The sequence below is a fragment of the Siphateles boraxobius genome, unplaced genomic scaffold (genome assembly GCF_051911475.1).
Source record: "Siphateles boraxobius isolate OS27281-9 unplaced genomic scaffold, OSU_SipBor_1 26, whole genome shotgun sequence".
Classification (NCBI taxonomy): domain Eukaryota; kingdom Metazoa; phylum Chordata; class Actinopteri; order Cypriniformes; family Leuciscidae; genus Siphateles; species Siphateles boraxobius.
In genome coordinates, this window is record NW_027508876.1 from 1,204,429 (window position 1) to 1,223,762 (window position 19,334).

The window sequence follows — 19,334 nt, forward strand, 5'->3', positions numbered from 1 at the left end:
ATATATTAAAAATAAAGTATTAAAATCTAAAATCCATAGTTTAAGATGGTATGTGTCACACAATGTTGTAATGTACAGTATTAATTTATAGATTTGCTAACGGTTGTTACATTTTATGATTCATATGGTTTTCAATACTGCATTACTGTAGTGAAAATACTTTTTTTGCATAAACTGCTAAGACTAGTCTTACAAGTTAGTCACCCAGTATTTCTCTTTAAGACTGCTCATACATTTTTTAAGTCAGTTACATAAAAACGTAGATTAGTCTAATTTGATAATGAAATGTAAGGCTGATAAGCCCTAACGAACAGCTAGTTGGTCATACTAGTTCTTAAGACACAGGCTTAACTTAATGGCTATGTTTATGCAACTGGCCCCAGTACACAAAACACAGACTATAATGTCTTAATTCTTTCTTTTGATTTTGGGGCGAAACTTTTTGTGACATTCCTCGTTCTAAGTGCTGACGCCGAGTTCTGATGACGTGCTGGTAAACGCCTCCGTCACACACATCTGTGCTTGTTTGGCTAGCGCGGGTCTGTCGAGAGAGAGGGAGTCAAACGGGGGTCACAGCTCATCCACGTACGCAGAACCAGCACAGCCTGAAGTGTGTGTTTCAGTCAGGAACACTCCAGAAAGCCATCAGCACTTCCTGCCCTCGTCGTGTGTGAGGGACACTCGCATGCATGCGTGTGCGTCTGTCCGTCTCACAGAGGAAGAGTTGACTGGCTCTATAAAAAAAGTGTCGGACTGGGAAGTGGAGGAAAACAGACGGATGGGCTGACGCTGCAGTGAATCAACAACCCGGTTTCCTCACTTCCTCCCTCACAGGCTCCAAACATCTGAGGAGAATCTGTCTCAAATTAAACCACTTCCGCTACGAGCGAAGGCTGAACCACAGGAAGAGAGAGAAAGGGTGAGGTGGAGTAGAAAAACTGCTAAAGCGAAGACCACCTCACAGGACGGTTATTTAAGGGACAAAAATCAGCATCGATTCATTCCAAACTCGCATCACTTTCTTTCTTCCGTACGACACAAAAGGAGATATTTTGAAGAAGTTACAAGCTGCTCTTTTCCATGCAACATTAGTGTTTACACATTAAAATACACCACATGAAGACAAGTCTAGGTTTATGTCAAGTTTAGCGCCAACTATCAAAGTTTTGATTTGACAAACTCTCTCTCTGCCTTCCTACACTCATATTTTCAATGCGATTCATTAAAGGTGGGGTGTGTGATTCTCTTTTTTGTCCATTTCAAAATAACTTGAAATCCTATTCCTAACCCACTTACAGCCACTGAGTTAGACTTAGAAGCACTGAAATGAAAATTAAGCAATTTAATCATCTGTGGAACGGGCAGGACTCGAAAAACTCCAGCCAATCATGTCCAAGACCACCTGGAATCATTGGACAGTAAGTTCGTCAATCAAACGGTCGCACCACACACCCCTCCCCCCAGCGCGCGTGACCCCCTTCCTGCGCGTACTCAAAGCTCGTGCCGCATGCGCATCTCGTCAGTAAAGCCGGTTCCATGATTAGTAGTAAATCGTCACTACAATCTCTCGCGCATCTGAGTTTTAGCTCGTGCTTGATTGCGCGTCGATGTTCTTCGAATGGGTGGAGTCAGAGCCAGCGTTGGAGGAAAGAAGGTAGGACCATTTGATTTGTGTATTTTCAAAATCTGCCGGTCGTTTTCCAAATCCTATACCCCACCTTTAACCAGAAAAAACTAACCACAAAGTTAAAGATGAATTTAACTTCAAGGATGAAATATTTTTTTTCCAAAATGTATTATGGCCATAAGTGTAGTGAAAATCTATAATCATGACAGACAGCCCTATCCTCTAAACACCGTTTATACTATAGTTGCATGTCATTAAGCAAGCATTAAAGGGATAGTTCACCCAAAAATGCCTAAATCAATGGCTACCTTTAACTGTTCATTAGAAGAAAGAATCTCATAGGAACAACTTGAGGGTGAGTAAATGATTTTTTGGGTGAACTATCCCGTTAAGGGGTTGTTCACACAGAACGTGATTTTTCTATTCCACGGGGCTGCTTTTCCATTGTTTTCCGGTGTAAACACGTGCTAGACGGATGTGTTTGACAGTTGCGCTCGTGCCTTGTGTCTTTTGCAGCGTCTCATGCATAACGTGTTGGCTAAAAACGCAGGGCTCTAAACAGAAGTTCAACTTTTAAAAAACATGGCGTTTTTTCTGCTTCACTGAATATTACCGATATCAATAATCTGCTGAAACCACTGAGCCAATAATCATTTTCATGTTATGGCTAATCCTAACCCTAACAATAAAAAAAGAAATCAATTGTTTAAAAAATCTACAATTGAATTTAGACACACACAGTATTATAATGTACAATTGTACAGTATGACAAATGTATATATTATGAGCTTTGCTATTAAATTAATGTTTTTAAAGATTAACTTTAAGCGAGTGCAATGCAAAAAAAGTATTTTTGTCTTGTTTCCAGTACAAACATCTTAAAGTTCTCAAATCAAGATGCATTTACTAAAGTAGTAAAATGCCATAAGATATAATATCTTGTTTTAAGCAAAAACAAACAAAAAAACAAGATAGCCTATATCTTATGGCATTTTACTACTTTAGTAAAATGCATCTTGATTCAATTTTTTATTATTATTGACATTTCGAAACAAGACAAAGATACTAAGAAAGAACAACATTTTTTGCAGTGTGTTACACGATGGCAAAGGTCATTTAAATGTAAAAAAAAATAGAGGATATGAGCATGCATTATTCAATACCCAGCACTGTTTGACATAGGCTACACATTCAAAAGTTTAGGGTCAGTAAGTTTTATATACACACACACTTTTTTTAATACGTTTATCCAGCAAGGATGCATTAAATTGATCGAAAGTGACAGTAAAATATGTATAATGTTTCGAAAAGTGTTTAAAGTTTCTTTCTGTTCAAAGAATCCTGACAAAAAAAATGAATCATGGTTTCCAAAAAAAAGAAATTCAGCTACACAACTGTTTTCAACATCGATAATAATAAATGTTTCTTGTACACAAAATCAGCATATTAATACATATTTATTTTCACAATATTATTGTTTTACAGTATTTATCAATTAAATGTAGACTTAGTGAGCATAAGAGATTTTCCCAAAAAATGGTTACGACCCAAAGTTTTGAACAGTGCTGTACAACCAATAGAGACCGATACTAATAAACCTAAAAAATCTATAACAGCCGATAACCAATATGGTATGGGTCATACACTGAAAAAAACAACATTTTTTACATTGCTTTAACTCATCAAAATAAGTTAAGCAATTTTCAACTTTTTTTTTATCCCTTATACAAGATTCAACTCCATTAAGTTGAAATGACTTAAATTTTAAAGTACAACCAACTTGGATGTTTAAGGCAGCAACTCTTTTTTTTTTTACAGTGTATAATTACTAAAAACAAAAATGTCAACCAATCAATCCCTTTAAAGTACTTATTTCTCAAGCACAATTACATTCTCAAGCACAATTACATACCCAAACACTTCAAACACGACCACATCATGTCCAACGATCCTTCGGCATCTGTTAAAACATCACAACGAGCCAGTATCCGGTTTGTGCTTGAATTAAAAAGCCTAGATGGACACTAAACTGCACAGCTACAGAAAGAGGAACACGAGGGAAGTCAGTGAACCCATGACTGATCCGGCGGCTGTAGAAAGGAAGAATATATTCCAGCAGCAGCAGTTCTCCCAGAAGAGATATGAGCTTCATCAATCAGCTCCAGATGACACAATGCTTTCAGTGTTTCACCGGAGAGCTGACGTCGCCCAACTACGGCCCACTGGCACGAGGAAACCCCCACGACACAACAGAAAAACATCATCGTGCTGGACCAACAAGAACCAGTGTGCTTCAAAAGATAAACCTGATTAAAGGAGGATCGGGTGGGAAAGAAAATTCCGGTTGAGTGTAACAGGAGAGCTTAAGTGCACAAAGAGGAGTGGAGGTTCTTTACACTGTTGATTGCAGTGTGTGTGTGTGTGTGTGTGTGTGTGTGTGTGTGTGTGTGTGTGTGTGTGTGTGTGTGTGTGTGTGTGTGTGTGTGTGTGTGTGTGTGTGTGTGTGTGTGTGTGTGTGTGTGTGTGTGTGTGTGTGTGAAGTGCAATTACAGGCTTTTCAGAGAACTGCCCGCCCAGCTGCTCGACTAACACACAGAGAACGAGGGGAAAAAAGGACACATTTCCTAACAAACTTGTGTTCGCTCATAGTTGGTTTCCAATGACATATAAATAGAAAAAAAAGTAATAAATAAAGTGTGTGTGTGTGTGTGTGTGTGTGTGTGTGTGTGTGTGTGTGTGTGTGTGTGTGTGTGTGTGTGTGTGTGTGTGTGTGTGTGTGTGTGTGTGTGTGTGTGTGTGTGTGTGTGTGTGACTGACAAACTCGCACCCAGCTCAGCTCAGAGGGGGAAAAGCCTTTCAAACTTCCCTAATCCTGCCACTAAGAATGTCTCAATGCAAACTCAAACACCACAAGCAATAAGACCAAGCCACAACTTTCAGCATTGTCAACTTTCTAGACTGGTGATATAATAAAGAGGAGAGAAAAGGTGGCAAAACTCACGGAAGAAGTGTTTGAAGAGGTTAGCCATATCCATTTTGGGCTATCCCGGCAACTGGGCTCTTCCCTCCGCAGCTGTGCTGCTATTCCCTGTGAAACACCCTCCCGCCAGGAACAACTCACTGCCTACACCACAACCAGGCGGAGGGACCATGTGACCAGAGTCAACCAATCAGAACCGATTCCTCCTTTAGGAGGACTAGTCTGTCCTCACACCCACACACATAGCTCACTCATGGCACATATGGGGATTAGCAAGTTTGTTTCTTAAAAAAAAAAAAAAAAAAAGTAATATATATCCTTTTTTTTCTTCATGTTTTTGCAGCCCTCAAAGGATTCAGATTCATTTTCACAGAAAGAGTCATGAACAACCGGTCTGTTCACACTAAATCAAGAACGTAGCATGTTTGGACATGTTTTAATGTAGTAGCCTATTCTTTGAAGTACAATGAAAATAATACTACGTACTATAATATATAAAATGGTATAACCATCTGATACCAGCATTTAAAATGAAAAAAAAAAAAGATTTAAATTAGCAATGTTGCATAAACATTAAAATCAACTTTCCATGCCAGCGTTTGTTTGTTTTGTTTTTTTTAAAGTTGCCACTTAGCCTGCATCAGCTTTTTTGATCATCTCCACAAACTTTATTTTTGTTGTATGAATATGAACATACAATAATATATCAAAAAGAAAGAACAGAGCCTCAGCTTTTAAACAAAACAAAAAGCTTCATGCATTGGTTTTTTATCAACACTTGGGTTGGGCTGCACAATATATCGTTTCAGCAGTGACGTTACCCGCGATAGGATGTACGATGTTAAGAAGGTAGGGATCGTAGTTGATCCGTATGGACCAGGCCACACGGTTCAAAACGTGATTTGCAGATTAATTGCAAAGTTTATAATTTGCAAGCGTTTATTAAGTCCTGTCATTTTAAACAATCAAACGAGATTAAAGCATGTAAGGGAACTCAATTCAGACCTTCTTCTCGTCTTTTTATGCTTGAACGGACACATACACAGACAATTGTCAAAATGCCCGTCTCGGAGAGTATCCTCGTAAACACAGCCGCTTATGTGAACATAAACAGAGAAAGAAAACCGATGCACATCATTATATTGGATCCGTGCATTAGGTCTTAAGTGTCATTAATGTTAATCAATCAACAAAAATGCAAAGAGAAAATTGCTTTTGTAGTTAACAGATTAATTATATGTGACCCTTGCTGGCAAAATGAGTCGCAATGAGCATATTGTCAAAAATGAGTTAAATTATTATTTGCACATTCTCTATTAAAAAAACATTCAAAGGGATGTATGATTTGTTGGAATCAGACAAAAAAAAGTATGAGCTATTCCTATTTGAAGTCGATGACATCAGCAAAGTCAATTTTGAGAAAAATCGAGTTAGTTTTTTTTTTCCAAAAGTCTTATTTTTCTTTTGATTATTCAAATTTTCAACTTGAATTTGTTCTCTTGCATTTATCTACGCTTTTAATTTGTTTGCTTGTTATTTTCTATGCAGATTCACTCTCCCACAAAATCACCCCAATCGTTCGAGAATGATTCATTCTTTCTAAATAGAGCTATTCAAGTCATCTGATGAAACTGTATTCATATAGCAAATAAATATCACCCAAAAAAAAGACTTTTCCAATATCTTGCAGCCCTAATTGTGGGAAAGTTTCATTTAAAAAAAAAGCTATATTTTGCACAAGAAGCTGAGAAAATTGTGGTTTTTGTCAGACTTTAAGGTGTGCAAGCAGACGCAATCTGCAGGAAATCTGTGCATTGCACAAGGCTGAGGAGGAAGAGCACCTAAAGGTGAGGACATATGCATAAAACAACAACAGATAAACAACCTCAACACCAAGAGAAAGTCTCAAGAGAAGAGACTGTGTGAACGAGGATTTTCAAAACGGCCGCAAAGACAGTGGTGGAGAGATTAGCATCAGCGCACACAAAGCTTCCATTATATATCCAGCTAATATTTGCTATAGTAGAAACTGTAGCTTTGAAAGGATGCTTAGAAAATTTCAATTTAATAGCATATATAATTGGATGCTTTTATTTGTAATCATGTATACAGACACACACACGCCTTTAAAAATGTCTATAAGCATGCACACACATGGATGTAAGATGTCCACAACACATATAGATGTAATATGTGTGTATATATATTTATTGCTATGCATGCATGTATGTGTATATAACCGATATATATATATATATATATATATATATATATATTATATATATACACACACACAGAGTGATAAGATAAAATAAAAATTCTGCATCAAAATTTATAGACAAGTAGTTTGTTTAGGCATGGTTTGTAAGGAATTACAAACCTGCGCACATATATTCAAACGCACATAACTATAGAATCAATTCTTAATGCGCATGTGAACGCCATCAGCGTCTATCACAGGTTCACGTTTAAAGTCTGTTTAGAGAGAACGGTGTCGTCTTAGCGGCCCCTAATTTAATAACAAATGATCATTTAGACGGAAGTGAATCAATCAAAACTAACTTTAGCTGGAAAAAACATTTTTCAAGAGCCACTATAAAACCAAACCAATCTCTGTTACCTTAAATTATATGTTTATCTCTGTAAAGCTGCTTTGAAACAATCTACATTGTTAAAAGCGCTTTATAAATGAGGATGACTTGACACACACATATGTGTATGAAAAAAAAAAATATATATATATATATATATATATATATCCTACATACACACATATACATATACATACATAATATACATTCATATTTTTTTTTTCTTTCCAAAACATGATAGCTTGGCTTATTCAAAATATTTTTGCATAACTAGGTTTAGTTATAAGGTGATTATATGGGCAATTTTATCTTCATGATATTGATTCACAAACTTGCAATTAGTTTCAATTCGATATATGGATATATAACATGGATATATATCAGGTACACACACACTCACACTAAAACAGATATTCTGTTAAATGACAGCGCTCTGATTTCCCTCACACACTACAGCAGGGATGGGCAACTCCGGTCCTGGAGGGCCACTGTCCTGCAGAGTTTAGCTTCAACCCTAATAAAACACACCAACAAGCTAATCAATGTTTTCAGGATTACTAAAAAAAATAATTTTTGTCAGGGTTGGAGCTAATCTCTGCAGGACAGTGGCCCTCGAGGACCGGAGTTGCCCATCCCTGCACTACAGGGTCAGAATCTCCACAGACTGTCCTGAAGTGTGTTTCTGAGGGGTCCGGGAGGTCTTCAGGTGTGGTAAACATGTGCTCTAGTCTGGACAGGAACATGATGAGCTAATCTTTCAATCTCCTCCGTTTCTCTTTGTCTAGCTTATCTCCTGACACTACGCCTCACATTCCAGTGTCGCAAACACTTCCCTCATGAACATCTCAAATCCTCTCAATGCAAAAGATTTCCTTAAACTCGACATGGCATGAAAATTCACCCCTTCTATTTGCTTACTGCATGTTCCTGACCTTATTGTAAGTGATTCATCAGTGCATAAATTAATTTTTGTATTTTTAAACTCATACATTTTTATTAAAATTTCATAACTTGATCTTCCAGTGAAACGACAGACTTCTTTCTTACAATCGACAACAAGCTCTGCCTCCATCCAATCAACAACCGGCGAATAGAACCAAGTCCAAGGCTAAATTTTTTATTTTTCAAAAATCTATTCAACTCCGATAGGGAAGAAGAGACCAGTTGCTACTTCCATACACTTGATATCGCTAGATATATTTCAATCTCATGAAAACATCCAATTCACATTTCACAATAATATATATATATATATATATATATATATATAAAAAAACATTTTGTATATAAAAATTGAAGCCGTTTGTAAAAACAAGAATACTTTTGCTTACATTATATGTAGGTCTTTATATAGATATATAATTATATAAATTAATAACAGATGCAATTACATGCAGGTTTTTTAATAGAAGTACGATGTAAAAACATGTACACAAATGCATTGCATCAAAATTATTAATTTAAATGTAGATAAAGACACTTAATATCATGTGAGACCCAATTTTTGTTTTAGTTCTTAAAAAAATGCACCACAACTATTTGTAGAGGTGTTTTGTGACTAAATAAATATATATTATTGTACAGAATTTATTAATGTAATGACAATCTAATGACAATTACTTACTGTAGAATAAAAAAACAGCCATGATATAGGCTATAAAACTTTACAACTCAAATAACAAATTCAACTAAATTACAGATTATTTAACAAATATAGATTTTTAGATAAAAAAAAATGATGGGGTGGGATTGTTTTTAATTTCAATTAAAACAATGCAAAATTAATCTTTACTTAACTTTATGCACAGAATTTCTTCTCTTTCATTGAAGTCAGAATAAAACCCGAACACGTCCTCTGCAAGTCTCATGAGATTCACCGCATTTATGCTTAACTTAATGGAAACCGAACACAATGTTCACAATCAAACTTTGTATAATCTACGCAAACAAGTACATTCAAGAGAAAATTGGTCTCGGCTTAAGATGACCTCACTTTCTTTGACGTTGGTCAATGCAAAAACAATCTTGATTTGCTCAGAGTTTGAAACATCCCCAGTTTACAGAAATGTGAATTACAAGACATTGACTCTACCTGGAAAGTAGTTGACTGAAGGTGTGGGGTTTTATGAGCTAGCAAGCAGCTGATCACAGGAGGTTTCTCAAATGAACGCAGTTATTTCAGGCTTCTAAATGCAATACTGTATCTTCCTGTGTATTTAAGCACTAAACATCATTGTGGTCAAAAACAAGACTCTTCAGGAAATGACAACGAATATGCTCTACATGCTGAACCACACAGATTACCCAATTAGAAACAGAATATGGACCTCTTTATAAGCAGAAGTGAGCTGAAATATCTGTTTGCAAACCGTTTTGTTCCTCAAACAGTGAAAACTAAAACTGTGTCATCTTGACTCACTCTCATGAGTTTTTAACCACTCCTGTATGCAATCAAAGTTATCGCCAGATTTAAATTAGAGATTTCCAATGTATAATAACATAAATGTGTGTCTGTCCCTCACACAAAGCCATTACATTGCTTCAGAAAACATTGAACAAGTCACATGGGCGACATTTAGGGTGCATTTCTGGACCTTGACAACACTTTTGTTGAATTAAAAACAGTAGCCAGTATTCTGCTGAATCATTTCTTGAAGATTCAATGTACATGTCATGTGGGTTTTAAGCAACACGAGAGCAAGTAAATGTGGAGTAAAGCAGAAGTTGCGGCTGTACCTAAAGTGTCTTTGAGGTTCTTGACGATTGAGGCTTTCCTGGCACTGTTCTTCCGCTCTACATAGTTAGAAGGCACGAAGCCCGTCTTGTTGGTGGCGTTTCGTACGCGCCACCAGGACTTGGAGTCGTCCAGGAGCCAGAGCCGCTCGTTCTTCTTAATGTCCAGCTCCTGGTCCTGCTGGGCCAAGTAATCAAACTTGGCGATGACAATCACCTCTTCCGTCATCTTGGATTTGTTTCAGGACTGAGGAAAGATGATAATTGAATTGAGGTTACATACATAGTGGAACAAGATTTTATTTAGCAAGAGAAAACAAGGTTGATTAATTTAGTTTATACAGCCGCTCTGGAGAAAACAGTGATGTCATCGTCCAGCTCAGTTCAGTTCTCATATAATGGTGTCATTGGAGGCAGGTAAATAATATTGTTGAACATTAAATGTCCCCAACTAAGCAAGCCAAAAGCGAAAACCTCTTTCTATGTCCCATTTCAAGGTCAGCTTGCTCTTTGGAAAACCAACACAAAGACTTCAACTGAACTCCTAACAAACAATGACATTTGCCAGGAACAATCTGGGGTTAAAATGGAAAGTTGTAGAGATCCTGTTGTTCACTTGGATGACTAAGCTTCAAATGATGGATCTAAAATGACAATTCTGTATTACAAAAACAACAACAGTGAACTGAAGACCAATCAGAGCAGCGAAGACCTTTGAGTCTAAAGGACATGACCAGGTATAGCGTTCTCAAGAACACAGTCTTTCTGATTGGCCTACAGGGCTCAGGACAGCAAACCTGGCTGTCAGAATAGATTAACATCATTGTTCACCTTCATGAACATCTCTAGGCCACAACATAGGTGACCTACTTTCTAAAGGTCTTTGGACTCATGTTTTCAGCAATAAAACGTTGACCTAAACTAAGACATGAAGAGTATACTCAAAAGCATATCAATTAATAGATACATAAAACATTTGAAAAAGCATTTGTTGAAAAGCTTGGAAACACAGTGACCACATGATATATTTGGCTTTACACTACAAAAAAGTCTAGCATCATGTGTGGCATCGCGCCGCAACAGCTCGAGGCCGTCAACACTGGACTCAAACAATCAACCGTTGCAAATCTATTTGTTCTTCATGTCGCGAGCGCTTGGATTACGTCAGAAACATGTCGCATTGCGCCGCTTCCAGTGTAGACAGCGTCTCTGATTATAATGGGGTCTATTTGCTTTTGTCCCGTCGCACCACTTCTGATCTTACATCAGCGTGATAAACATAACCTAAAATGACAGAAACCATATTTGAAGTGTAATTTGATTGTTTAGCTTGGATCACGTCCCATTTGTTTACATGGAGAGGGTGGGATTTATGAGCTATACTGTACTGCATCGAAAAGCTTTGGGACCTGTGCCGCAGTCCCAAAAGAGCAGTTTATAGAGCAGTTCACAATCAATAAACACCACAATTATGCCAATAGATTGCATATGATCTTCTTTAGATTAATAAAGACAGTGTTTACTTTATGATGTTTATATAGTAATGTGTTGTGGATGGCTGCAAGAGTGCATTTTTCCCCCCTCATCTTCTTAGATGAGCAGCCGGAAAGAGCAAAGACATTTCAAAATAAGAGTCCCCGTGTACTTAAGCTCAACGTTTTTTTTTCTGGTTATTATTGGTATTCTGATTACACAAACTTAGCAACTATCCACCAATCTCTCAAGTGTTGCCGAGCTAATTAAATCAAAGTTTGTCTTGCCAAAGTTTCCATTCGGTACGTAAAATGTTCAACCAAATGCTAAACATAAAAGATCATGTTTAAATGTTAGTTGAAATGTTTACCTGTACTGCATTAAAGCTGTGGATATCTTAGTAGAGATGCTCGAAGGCAGACCTAGAAAGAAAGAAAATCATAAGTTTAACAAAACTGCATGTTCTCAAAGACAAAAAAACGAGAAAGGAAACCCCCTAATGGAAACAGACTGCAATGACTTTGGAAAATCAATGAGTTACACCTCCCGTCTGAAGCGTCTGGCATGTACGCTGGCGACGGCGTTGTTGGGAACACCCTCAGATGTACGCAGGGAATGTGCCTTCGTTTACTCGCCAAAGACAATCATCTCTCCAGCGATTGTGAGCCGTTTGGCTGAATAAATAACTGATGAAGATGACCATTGTTTTAGGACCTCAATTCGACGACTGCCAGAAGACAGTTTATAGTCAAATGATCTCCATGCAGTCAAAGCAAGAGATCACTTCCTCTAGAATGATGGCCAGCGATTGTCTATTGTCCAAGGGTGAGTCAGGAAAACAGTAGGGGAAAAGGCAGATCCAAAAGTAGGGCACAAACAGCAAAAAGCAGGATATGCTTTTTCATTTGAAATGCATCAGCGAATACCAAGCGTGTGGGTAAACAAATTAAAATAGGGAAAACTGTGCTTTCCATCTATAATCCCGACATCATACCTGACAAACTGAAAGCTGGCTTCAGTAAAAGAATCAGAAATGCACCAAAAAAGTGACCATGCCGGTAGATACGGTCTTAATCCTGTGATCATCAATTGGCCGATCCTGCCTAAATGGAGGGTTTCTCTTTAACTGCAGAATACATGAAAATCACACTATTCCAATGAATGAACCCTGAAGTTATGGCTGGGTGATATGGCCTTTTGAATCGAGCAAAATTATTTCATAAAAATAATGTCAAATAAGCAAAATCAAAATAAAAGTTCTGCCTCCGCAACATTGCTCAAACACAAAAACATAATACCAATGCTGATCATTAAAAAAATGCCAATATATCAGCCTTTGTGATACTAAAGGGTTAATTACTGCCAACAGTAAATATCTGTGACCTCACAAATTCATGCATGTTATAACTCAGATTATGCAAAGTTTGATTTAAAAGTATAAATCAAATGTTTATGATTTGTAAGGTGCCTATTTCCAAGAGTCATTACAGTAATTCAACTGTACAGTTAGAGATGCAGAGGACAAACACTGCAAATTAAATGTAAAACGCCACACAAACATGGCCTCGCAGTCTCTCAGCCCAGTGCTATTTTGACAAGAGATGTATACACATTATTTACATTTACAGTTTGTTATTCCAATGTTACACTAAGTGGAACTGTTACAAATAATTTATATAAATTTATATGAGCCATATAGAAATAATTGGGTTTATTTTGCAATGCTTAATGCATCGCAGAGCTATTTAGCTGTGAAACATAAACTGGATTGATTTTTATAACTTCCGGATCAGGGGCATAAAGCCCTTCGAGTTTACGAGAATGGAACGCCCTTCGATCTTGTGGAAATCACCGATAAGTGCAAGCGAAGGCCACAAGACCGCAATTTGAGACAATGATGCATGCAACGCTGCTTCAGATTTTGACAAGAACAAAGAAGTTTCTGACTGCCTATGAAACGCTGCACAGGTAAGCATCACGCAAGGTTTTAGAACAGAGAAACACACTACAACCCAACGATGAGACACACACACCTCACACATCTCTAACATGCACATCTTTGTTGATTAACTCCGCTGCAAAGTAATGTAGATTTATTTTATGGGCTCTATCATGTGGTATTAGGAACTTCAAACCTCTCGCAGCTTCAGTAATTAGATGAATGAACGCTGGGAGGTAAAGTTAACAGCAGTGCAGAGACAGTCTGGCGGACCCGTTCACTCCCACCGCATAGCAGGAGTTCAGCGAGTGAAGGCCAATCATACGCCACACGCTAATCTAACATCATATTCTCATGAACACGCGATTCCTTCAGCGCTACTTTCTTAAGAAATGACCGGTCATGTGTCCTGCTCCTTTGGTAGTCTTCTTTACCTTTACCTGCTGAAAAATAAGGAACTCAATACTAGGGTCGGTATGTTTTTTTTTTTTCAGCAAGGACACATTAAACTGATCAAAAGTGACAGTAAAAGACATTTACACTGTTCGCAGCACAACTGTTTTCAACATTGAAATTGATCAGAAATGTTTCTTGAGCAGAAAATCAGCACGATAACTGAAGGATCATGCCGAAAATTCAGCTTTGCATCACAGGAATAAATTACACATTACAATCTATTCTAAAAGACAACAGTTCATTTAAATTGTCATAATATTTCACAATATTACTGTTTTTACTGCATTTTTTATCACAAATGCAGTCTTAGTGAGCAGAAGTGACTTCTTTTAAAAAACATTGCATATCAACCCTAGATTTTGGAATGATACTGCATAATATGATAATATAATATAATGCATTCATTTTCTGTAATCTACCAAATTGTAGAAAAATTGACAGAACTAGAAATGCTTCATCACTTTGTCAGACAAAAAAATGAAGGGTGTGTGTTTTCACTTGGCATGTTTGGTTGGATTAAAACAAACTCTGGTGTGATTGCTCTGTTAGTGTGGTTCATTTGAATAATTGTGAATGTGCCATCTGAAATATTTGCCATTACAAATAATTGGTGTCACAAAACAAGCAAACCAAGATCGCTGAAGGGATGGCTCTGAAAAGATGGGCCTCGGTCCGCTTCCAAACGAACTCTGGTGCGTTTCGAATGAAATATGAATACAACATGGACCAAAGACATGTAAGCAAACCAAAAACAGGATTTGATGTCACCAAATGCGACTCTAAAAATGAATGCTCTCTGCTGCTCTTTGCACACTAAAAAAGAACGCCGTCTGCGCTAATCATTACAGAAGTGCAGCGCCTTTATGCTGCCGTCTGATAGAACAAACGCATTAGCTTTGAAAAACCTCCAACCGTGCGCATCTGTGCTCTTCAAGCTTTCTTTAACTGCCGGTTAAAGAGATGCACTTCACAGAAGAGACTGTGCTAGCACAACATCTGCATCTGGGCTCGTGTCACACTATTGAGGTCACGAGAGTTTAAATGAGCCTGTATCCTCCCTCTCCATCTGTCTCTCAGCCCCAAATTCTGCCGTTCCACAAACCTTTTCAATCATTGAGTTGGCGCAGATGCGTTGGGTTTGTCCCACAGGTTCATTTACAGCATGTGTGTGAGTTTTACAAACCCAAATGTTGTGTGCTTAGGGCACACTGAACAACTAGTCATGAGATAAAGTAGTATGAAACTACCATAAAAATACCGAGTGTTGGAGATACAGATGTAAGCAGTAAGAGGCACTAAAGGGGAACTTTGCTACTATCATTTGTACAGTACACCTATACAGGTGAAACTGGAAAAATTTGAATATCGTACAACAGTTCTTGTATTTCAGTAATTCACATTAAAAGGTGAAACTAATATATTTAGTATATATAACTATATACATATGCATGATTATATTTTTCAGAGGGCACACATTTCTGTATTCAAATCCCTTTTTTTATTGATTTCGTGTAATATTCTACTTTTCTGAGATTTTGAAGTTGGGGTTTTCATAAGCTGTAAGCCATAATCATCAAAATTATAACTTTTGCACGATATTCAAATGTTTCGAGTTTTATCTGTATAGTCTATTGGGGGCATTATGAAAAAAAAACATGATCATGATAATTGTTTCCATATTGATCAATATCAATATACATCATATAATTTAATAATACTGCCAGCTTAAAGAGTATCCTGACAATGACTGCAGCCTGGAGAAACCAGAGCTTATCCTCGTTATTAACATCAATTTTATCACGATCTTGATATGATATAGTTTATTGCCCAGCCGTGGACTTGACTAATACTTTCTCATCAAAAACCTTACATTTAATGTATGGTCAAAGTAGCAATGATTGAACTAACTAGACTACACCATTAAACTGTTGTAAATAATTCTATATCTAGGGATGCAACAATATTAAAAGCTGAATTATTTTAATTCTATGGCTAATAACCAATAAATGCCCAATATTACTGTCCTAATACTGTCCGCATAAACCAAAATTGACCCTATTTACCTTGTTACCGCACATTATTAGTCTAGTGCTGGACAATTAATCTGAGCAAGTTAATCCTAAAAAAAAGGTCTTAGTAATATTTAGTCAAAATCTGAAACTTTGCTTCCCCTCTGGAACGCCGTTTCTTCTCTGAATGTTCTTCTTTCAACATTATATTAAAATATTAGTGTTTTTAAAGGTCAACAACATTAGGTGTGAGTAAGATTTTTACATTACAGCTAATAATCAATAAGAGGTCCCACTTTATATTAAGTGACTTTAAGTACTATGTACTTACATTGAAATTAATAATTTGATACAATGGACTTATTGTGTACATACATGTTTTTACATTGTACTTATATTTTGAAAATGCCTGCATGTAATTACAGCTGTAATTAATTTGACCCTTCCCTTACACCTTAACCCAACCTTAAACCGACCCATACCACACACACCTGACCCAAACCTTACCAGTATCACATCTCAATAGCAGCAAAAGTCTTTTACAATACAACCTGAACACAATAAGTACATTGTACTTAATTTTCAATGTAAGTACATAGTACTTAAAGCCACTTAATATAAAGTGGGACCCAATATGATAATGCCAATATTCATTGGCAACAACCATTAAAAAAAAAAAACTACATTAAATGCATACTCACAAAAATTAAGTGAAAGACAAAAGATTGATAACTCTGTTTTGTATGTTTGTAACCGGAAATGTAGACACCACTGTAGCATGTGTGTCCAAACATCCATGTGTGTGAATATATATCCAGCTGTGAGGAACACACTGTAATAATGTCATATAAAACTCAAGCTAAAGCAGTGAAAACTGGACCAACCTGGAGAAGCGTGCTTGCTTTTAATTCCTCTTTCGAGCCGGAGGAGAGAATCTGAGGACATCTTTTCAACATCCATCAACACTACACTAAAATTCAATAACCCTGATAAGATCGAGAGGAAACGCAGAGCCGATCTATCTCACTCTCCTCATGACGTGCATCTAGTGAAAGCTACAGCTGACATGGTTAAATGAAAATAGTCACATGCAAATGTTATGACCAGGCCATAACCCACAAAATATCTATAGCATGTATATAAATGGCAGGGTTTTTCCTGGGTCAAAAATGGTGTGCGGTGGTGCCGGACAAACACAGTCATCCACACACACTTTACAAAGTAGCCTGCCCATGTAAACAATAAATCCAAAATAAATGCGAAGAAACAGTTTGCAATATTTGCATATACTATTTATTTATGAAACATAAAAATAATCACTGTCAGGAGTCAGGACAGATCATAAAATAAAGCACTTTTTACATATCATTTTGCAGATATTTTAATATAAAATAGATTTGAAAAGTTGTGCACGAAATAAACAAAGTAACATTACATAGAAAAAGTGGCAGGTTTATTACTTTGCATTTACACCTAAACTTAATGCACAAACCATTTGACATGTTTTGTTCCTTCCATTGCTATGGTTATCACTGTCAATCTGATTCAAATGTGCATTTAATAATTTGATTATAATGCCTGAAGCTGTCAATTACAAGGTGAGGTACACAACGCTGCACTCTTGAGAAAACTGCTGTTATAATCAATGAAGCCATCAACGCCGCGCAAATAGATCTCTTATTGACTTTGTTTATATTTTGTTAGTTATAAAGAAAGGATTCGACAGTGCCTTTGCCGTAAAGGCAATTCTAACGTCAAACAAGTCAAGTCTTTCTGCACAACATTTCACAAGAAACATTGCGTTTAGGAATGCGTTTCATTTTCCTGCAGATAACCAGTGTTCATTAACCGACAAGATTAGAATGTTAAATGAGAGATACGTTTCAGTTTCGCTAAATAAATTTGTTTTGGCTTGAAAATGATATGTTGATCATAAACAATTGTATTTGATAATTTACTATAATTTTAGCTACTTACATTTTTTATTATTGTTCTGTTCTGCATACTTGTAAAATGTAAAGGACTTTTAGTCGACTTACACGTAACTTATCTGTTTTTTTTTTTTTCTCAACGCAATTGACATACGCATGATTTATTTTTGCAAACGTTTTTAAAAATAGCTTGAAAAAAAAATTCTTAACTAAATAGCTATTAAATAAATTATTAAATAACAAAGAATTAATCGGTCAAAACCCTTACTTTCGGTTAACATTTAACCAGTCAATTATCATCCCCAATTCTGTTCCTTATTATTTTATGAACTGACCAAAATCTAGACCATCTCCAAAACTTGAGAGTAATGTACGATTCGTAAATGAAACGTTGAGACAATCATTCTTCAACTAATCTTTTGAATCGGTCCACAAATCAAACTGAATAAGTCCTTTGCAAATTGGACTAATTCAATCGCAGCTATTTCCTAAAATTGTATGTTAATTAGACAGGTAATCTGTTATCTTAGCGACATGCTAACAATAAATGCTACTGGAATCAAAAGTAAATTTTACTTTACTACATTTAATAAAAGCACACCTTTCCTTATTTTAAGATCAACTTTTTATTGGTTTTATATAAAGGACTAGGGATGTAACGATTCACTCAACTCACGATCGGATACGATTCACGATACTGGTTTCACGATGCGATATTCTCACGATTTGTTTAACAAGTGATTCATTTAAGAAATTATAAATGAAAAAGTGTCCCTTTTATTATTTCTCAGACAAAATGCTGCACATTTCTTTTTCATTTTGAAATATATTTGTTAAATAAAAAAACTACATTGAAATTTAAAAAAAAATCCCTTCAAGGTTTTTCAACTCAGTCTTTCTGTCTGTCTGGTCAAGAGGGTGGACACTGGTACCTTCCCACACTAAGTAAAAGACTATGTAAAATTAGTACCACATTTAGAGGGGTTTTAATTTTGTTATAATTTGTATCATTACACTAGCAAGAGTAAAAAAAAAACACACACATTTAGAAAAATATGCCATAACCATCAATAAATTATATATATAAAAAAATATATATCCATGTACACATTTAGAGAAAGAGATAGTAAAATAAATACAACACCTGGTTTCCACGGAAACACTGGTGCACCTTGTGATCTCCGTGGCTCTCGCACTTGTCATATTAATGCCTTTTACATGAAAACGGAGGTGACTTGTGCTTCTCACGGTGGTGATTATTATTAGTCTACGGAAAGTCAAAATGCCGCCACACCTCCGATTTGATGAGTCAATATGTACGCTTGCCGTCACTTGTGATGCACACACTGGCGCCGCGCGAGCGGAGCAAACCGAGCGGTTTCAGTCCATTCCTGTAGAAGTTGAGCTTGGCTCACACAAGCTCAAGTTCATGATTGAAGTGAAAACACTCGCTAGCTTCGCGCCAGTGTGTGCTTGCTGCTATTGTGCCTGTAAAGCGAGGTTCACAACTTCACAGTAGGCTACAGTAAACGCCCCTGCTTAAAACGTGTATCGCGATTCGTTTAACATTTCAATCGACTTGAATCGTCACACAT

The 19,334-nt window shown here is 36.6% G+C and overlaps 1 protein-coding gene across 3 annotated transcripts in view; it reads right to left on the bottom strand.

Moving 5' to 3' along the window:
- nck1b (NCK adaptor protein 1b) overlaps positions 1-19,334 on the bottom strand; it is a 67,202-nt gene that overhangs the window by 12,404 nt on the left and 35,464 nt on the right. Inside the window, exons 2-3 of one of the 3 annotated variants that reach the window (XM_077244134.1) lie at positions 11,775-11,826; positions 9,935-10,178 (exon numbers count right to left, since the gene is read on the bottom strand). In XM_077244134.1, the coding sequence (XP_077100249.1) occupies positions 9,935-10,160 (226 nt within the window). In that variant the 5' untranslated portion in view covers positions 10,161-10,178; positions 11,775-11,826. Of the gene's footprint in view, positions 1-3,539; positions 4,050-4,628; positions 4,855-9,934; positions 10,179-11,774; positions 11,827-19,334 lie in introns of those variants that run through there. The other 2 variants (XM_077244135.1, XM_077244136.1) reach the window with 2 other exon arrangements.